This window comes from Atractosteus spatula, chromosome 20, assembly GCF_055471065.1.
Source record: "Atractosteus spatula isolate fAtrSpa1 chromosome 20, fAtrSpa1.hap1, whole genome shotgun sequence".
NCBI lineage: Eukaryota > Metazoa > Chordata > Actinopteri > Semionotiformes > Lepisosteidae > Atractosteus > Atractosteus spatula.
In genome coordinates this window covers 13,239,183-13,245,793 of record NC_142725.1, presented here as the reverse complement: position 1 = coordinate 13,245,793, position 6,611 = coordinate 13,239,183, and the positions used below count along the sequence as shown (strand labels likewise).

Here is a 6,611-nt window from a genome sequence, read left to right as displayed (position 1 = left end):
CCGCTTTCTCAAGGAAAGCTTCTATTGTTGGGTCAGCGCGGAAAATCGGGGACCACGGCACTAATGCCTGGAGGCGTTCCGACGATTCTCCTCGCTTTGGAATGTCTGGGTGAAAAAGAAAGTTAAGAAAAGATACAGAAAAAAAAGATTCTGTATCCATTGCTTTTGAGTTCTGCAGCTGAATTCTCAAATCGCTGCGCACCGACTTATCTTTGTTATAAGACATAACAGACGTATGTGTTGCCTTTTAGAGTAGACATACATATAGGTACAGTACATGCAGTACCAACTGCATGTAAATAAAGTAGGATGAAAATATCAATACAACTCTCAATACAGGAATCACACGAGAAACGTAACCCATGCTGGCCGCAGATACAGCTGTAGGCGTGTAATACTGTCGGAAAAATCTCCCATTTCTTTGTCAATTAGCAACAGTGCTGACTTTGTGAAGCTATCTGATATTAGCAGAAAATCGAAATTCTGTGAGGACATGGACGGCATTTCCACGGTGCTGCCTCCGACTCTGGGGCGTGAAACTCAGAAAGAAAGAGGTGAATAGCTCGAGCTTTGGTAGGGCACTGGGCACCGTCCCCAAACCTCACACCGCGGCCTCTGTGCTGTATCCTCCAATTATCCGGTGATTCCTACGCTGTTTTCTATTTTGCATTTTACCTCACACGTTATCTTGCGTGACTAATATTCCGTATTATGTTTCACTTTACATCAGTAGGCTAAGTTTAGGCTGTGAGAACGTGAGTTGACTGGATACCAACTATTTTGACGGGTTTTTTTTGTTAAATGTTGCACATTTTGAGGCAAGTTTCAATCTATTTCCATTCAATTAACAGAGGTGATTGATTCAGGGAGATAATCTCGCCTCCCCCTTTCCTTTTCTCTGCCTCAAATTCAAATTCTGTTTTGTTGCTACAGGTAGGCCAAATCAATTGCCTAAAACGAAATGGGAAAAAGTCATCAGTCTGGTAAGCTCGAGATAGAATAAAAACAGGTGACCACCATGATTGCAGAAAAATGTTTGCGGTTCAGTGGATTTAAATTAAAAATAATACCCGATACAACTTATCCCAAACACATTTTGGTGGTATACTTTTTCTGAACACAAGAAAGCTCTCAGTTAAATTCTTTTAGTCCTTTTGTATACATACCTGTCAATGAGGAAAGGGGATCGCACATTGTCCATATTGTTAACTTGGGCGCGCAATGAGTCATTCATGGTATTCAGATGTAAAGGGGGCTCTGTTATAAATCGCCCTGCGAGGCAGAATTCCTTCACTCTTGTTGTGGAAAAAAATCAGAGAACACATACAAGATAGTTGGAAGCAAACTGGATTTGTAATAATGGTTGCAGCGTCAGAGTCTCCAGAAAAGACTGTTGTTTTAAATGGAAAGAAGGTTGGTATTTAAGAATGATTACGCGCATTTTTCTTGACATACTGTAAGACAAACCGAGGAAACTAAGCAAAAAATGCCATTATTATATTGCTTATAAACGTCTTATATTAAACGCACTGCTTATGATTTTATCGTTTCAGGTCTCCAAACCTTTGATGGAAAAGAAGAGAAGGGCCAGAATAAACGAGTGTCTGGAACAGCTGAAAACCCTCCTTGAAAATTATTACACGAACAATGTAAGTCCTGATAAGCAGGCGTTTAGCATTTGAATTTTACAATCCGAAATCTTGAATGGAAACCACTGTCCCCCTCAAAATGACCATGGATGTGTTCCTCCTCTGAAGCAATGCCTATTAATCCCCCCAAATTAAATATTACCCACAGCGGCCGAATATTCGCGTGGAAATGTAAGCTGACAACAGCAATTTACTTCTGATTGCTCCACCTGCAAATCCAGGACAAACCGGCCTGTCCACAGAGTTCAATTAGATGTATTAATTAGTTTCACCACCGATCTGCCAAACTTTTAAATCAAACCGCTCTTGGCGAAACCAATCTGGTTATCAAACATAATCGAAAATAATCGAAAGTGTGCGATTTTCCTTTACAAAATAACGACCGGTTATTAAGAATGCTTTTAGACTACATAACATACACACAGTCACATACATTTGGATCTGATACTAAAAATTTTACATAGCAATACAGTAATACTGTGTGACTTCCCAAGTACAGAGAGATCATTTTAATCGAATTGTCTTTTTACGGTATGAATAAGGAGTGACAGCCTATAAACATTGAATGGATGGGTCAGATTCTTAACATAACTAGAGTTTTTTGAAGGGTTGTGGCTAATATATGAACATATGTTTTGCACGTCTACAGATTCGAAAACGTAAACTCGAGAAAGCTGATATTTTGGAATTAACGGTGAAACATCTACGAAACTTACATAAATACCAACAAGGTAAGACTTCTTGATTTAAAAGTTATTTTACAAGAGTAAGATATTCTTTATCACAAAGAGTGGATATATTTTGCCTTACTGACAATACTGCGAGTAGAGCGCTTCTCAGTATACTGTCAATACAGTGTTTCGGAGGGAATAGAGAATATATGAGGTGATGATTTGCTAAAATGAGAAATATGGGTCACAATTAACCTAAACGTTTTATTTCCCCGTCAGATTTTTCTATCAATCCGTTAAAGCATCCTGAGTACCAGGCAGGTTTTAGGAACTGCCTGAACGGAGTGAACCAGTATTTGATGAGGGAGAACTCCACCGGAAGCATAAGGTTGAATATGCTGAAGCATTTAAGCAGCAGCATGCTGGCGGCGGGAGAACCGGCGTTCTGCAACAGCACCGCGGACAGCGACGCCGCGGAGCACTGGAGCGCCGAGGCCGCCTCGCCAGCAGCCCCTCGAAGCGTGCGCTCGGCACACGAGCGTCTGCATCACCTGCCTGTGTTTTGCCACCCCTTGGTGACAAGCGCACCCGAAACGTCCGCATCGATCTTCAGTACACGCCGAAGCTCCGAAACTGTAATCGGAGGACAACATCACGACCAAACCCCCCCCTCCAATGGACTTAGCAACTTATGCCAACAAGCGTTTCTTAAAGATGATTATCCAAGTGGCGGATATCATGAGAGACAGTGCAGTCGCCACGTTTCAACAAGTACTGGACATGCCTGTATTATTTCACAGAGCTATTGGCGCCCATGGTGAAATGTTTAATAGCTGGTTAATTACTTTATAGTGCTCCTTGATCCGACCCTAAGGGTCAGGACCCTAAGAATGAACTTTTTTTTAAATAATTTGCACTGTAGTCTTTATTGTATACATGTTATATTATAATACATAGGAATTATTTTTTTCTATCCAGATATAACAAGTTGCCTTTGTAACACAACTAAAAATAAAAAACGTTTTATTGCAAAGTGTTTGTCTAGTATTTGAAATGGTGAATTTTAATTTTAATTGAATGATTGATTGAAATATGTAAATATGGAAATTACTGTACATAACTGTCGACGAAGAGAACAAAGAAATACATTTTAGGAATCTTCTCATCCAGTCGGAGACTGGTTGTACACAGTATGTCTTAGGCATCATAGTAGATATACTTACTTTTTAAAGATAATGCTTTTTAGTGATAAAGTTTTTGTTTTACTTAAGCGTGTGTACTTCCAAAACCGATGCAAACTGTGAAATATGTTTATTATATGTTGCATACATTGTACGTTTATTTTTAAAGCCTAATCATGCAGCATTTTTAGATTCGTCTGCATGACGGTCCGTACATAGCATTAAGCGATTTTCATACTTTGTAATTAATAAAATGTTTTTTAACCAGCGGTTTGTCGTAAAGGAACGAATCTTTCTAGTTTCTATCAACTTGTTGAAACGTGTCTCACGATGAAAACACGCCGCACGTTAGTATCTTAGTGATGTAGAGCATCCTATAACAGAAAAGGAAGTAAAAGAAAGAAGGATGAGCTGTAAGTTATACGATGATTCAATAAAAAACAGTCTGTATTCACTTTAAACAAGACAGAAGTGACAGGGATCCCTAGCGTTTTCTATAGAGATATAACTTATGAAATGGCATCTATTAACCTTCATAAACCTGCATAGAAGAGGGGTTTCCACTCTCCTATGATTTCTATTATTATTTCATACCCATACATAGACATACAAGTATTCTTACATACAAGCAAAAAACAACCGAAATTTTTTTTTAATGTTTTAAACGTCGTCTTGCTACCGAATTAAAATTACACAAATAATCTAATACATCGCAGTGTGGAGCGTATAGGAGTTTTCTAATTGCCTTTTTATTTATCATTGTCTGTTGTGATAGCCAATTTGCTTAACTGCTCATTCGACCATTTCTGTCTTAAAAACAGAACCCTCACCGCACACCGCTCACTACATGGCCGCCGGCTATTTTCTTAAAATGCACCATAAAATTCGTATGACATGGATATTGGAGGTTCCCAGTGTGGGTAGCTAGCTGTTACCTCGTGTTCATACGCCATTGAGTTCTTCTTCGCTTTTACGCATTAGCCTCTAAACAGCAGAGCGCCAATGAACTCTGTGTTGAACAACACAGCAATTTTCTGCTACTAATTATTTACATGAACACCCGCCAGCTTCTCTCGCTAATGCCTCTGAAAATGTAGGAAACGTGAAGACTGAATTCTTCACTTTAACGTACAGGTACTTTTCTCTGATACATATACAGTATAATATCTGCCTTTTTACTCCTTTAACTCCTGCCAAACAACTAAACATCCAAATTAAAATGACCAGTATAAAGAGAGTGTCTGTGTTACAGAATCAGATCAGGTGCATGAAAGTGTAAAACGGTTTGCCTCGCCTCTAACAAAACTGGTTGTGATCAGAATGTTAGACCTCGGGAATATTAACTCTTGGAACGGTAGCAGATGTGGGATGTTATTTATCAAACAGCGAATAGAGCAAATCGGAGTGAAATCAAGACTAGGGAGTTTTCGTTTAAATCTGTCATGATAATTTCAGCCCCCGCGAGAGGAGGTGGGTGTCTGCAAAATGTCCTGGTTTGAACATTTAATGAGCCCCTTTCGTGGGACAGCTTTTGCAGAAGATGGCACCTCACGGCGAGGAAAATTGCAGAAACGCCTTCCGGCTATTCAACTCGCGTTCACGGTGTAAATTGCCAACAAAAACACAAACAACCCAGCTCAGAGAAATCCTAGAGCAGCACAACGAGCTATAGTCTCTATCTTCGATGCGTGTTTATCGGGGATATGGCTAGCCCGTTCCACAGCAGTTGGAAGTTATGCGATATTTACGAGCAGCTAGGTGTTAGCTGTTTGGGAAAAGCGCAAAGGCACGCGACAGAATCACTGAAGTATCTTAACTTTAAAGAATTTCTATTAACTCTTCTTGGTGTTGTTTAAGTTACCAGGTTTGGTTTGGACAACAAAAGGGGTGCATTGGAGCCTAATAGCTGAGAAAAGGAAGAGAAGATACAATTTGCATTATATTGTGCCTAGTGAAGCGCTCTTAAAAGCCAGACGTGTATTTATAGCAATGCAAAGTGCCAGATTCCCTTTGTCAACCTGTTTGAAAGCACGCGGAACAAAGAGAGCTACGCCTTTAACTATATAGATCCCGAGGCGCCTTTGTCCTATGTATCTTAGTCATACAACAAAAGGGAAAGTGTTTTTTTCTTACAGAAAATAAAAAAAAACTATAACCATAAAATATTCTCGGGAAAGAAAACATTAAGCTTACATTATGGGTCCGAAAAGTACTTTCGAATAGGTCTTCTTCACGTGGTAGTAAAAGAGTATAAAAAACGTCAGTGGGACCCAGTTACAGAGCTCGGCAAGACAAACTCTCCTTTCAAACCATCCAGTGCGTTCCCCTGTTTGAGTCGATTGTACGATTGCACTTCCGGCGTAAATGCAAAAATACGGATGCAAAAATAGTCTACAAAATAGGCTATTTAATTAATGATATAGTAAAGGAACGCATGAGTAACATGGTCATTTAATCTAATTTTGAATTGACAATTCCATAAGAAGAAAACTAATTCTTACTTGCACAACTATAAATTTCTTAGGTTACACTATTCCATTGTTAACTTCAATATCATTTAATCTTAGTCTACACGTTTTTTATGGAAACATGCCCTACAATTTCTTTTATAGTCATCTTCTAGTCACGTTTTGGGTGGTTTACCGTACAACTTGTGTGGCTTATATTGAAAGAGCCCCAAGAATGTGGTGTAAAATCAGCCATAAATTGCTATGAAATTGGTATATTTTGTGAAGGATCTGGTGCCTTGCTCGGCTTATGCTCCGTTGATATCCGTGCACTTTCTTTTAATGGGGAGAAAAAAAGGTCTTTGTCCCGCTTCAGTGATCCCACAGTCCCAGTGTATCACATTTGCTGTGAGGGAGAGGCGGTGCCTATGATTGAGCCCTGAGCTTTCCGCCCGACTCAGAGAAGCCTGAAATGTGACAGCAGGCTCGAATAGATGAAACACAGAGACACGGAGAAGGGGACCTTCATTCACACACGCCCTTGTTCTTTTTTAACACACAGAATTGGATGTCATTGTGCGGAGTTAAGCCGCTTTGGACTATCACTATACATTGCTCACTATATAATTGTCACAACAGCAGAAAGAGAAGGGTATAGGGAGG

General features: G+C 39.6%; 1 protein-coding gene across 1 annotated transcript; it reads left to right on the top strand.

The window, feature by feature from the left end:
- The first annotated feature begins 1,359 nt into the window (after positions 1-1,359).
- hes3 (hes family bHLH transcription factor 3) lies at positions 1,360-3,141 on the top strand. Its single transcript, XM_088937896.1, has 4 exons — positions 1,360-1,413; positions 1,554-1,649; positions 2,299-2,380; positions 2,600-3,141. The coding sequence occupies exons 1-4, from the start codon at positions 1,360-1,362 to the stop codon at positions 3,139-3,141; spliced, it is 774 nt and encodes a 257-aa protein (XP_088794022.1).
- The last annotated feature ends 3,470 nt before the right edge of the window (positions 3,142-6,611 follow it).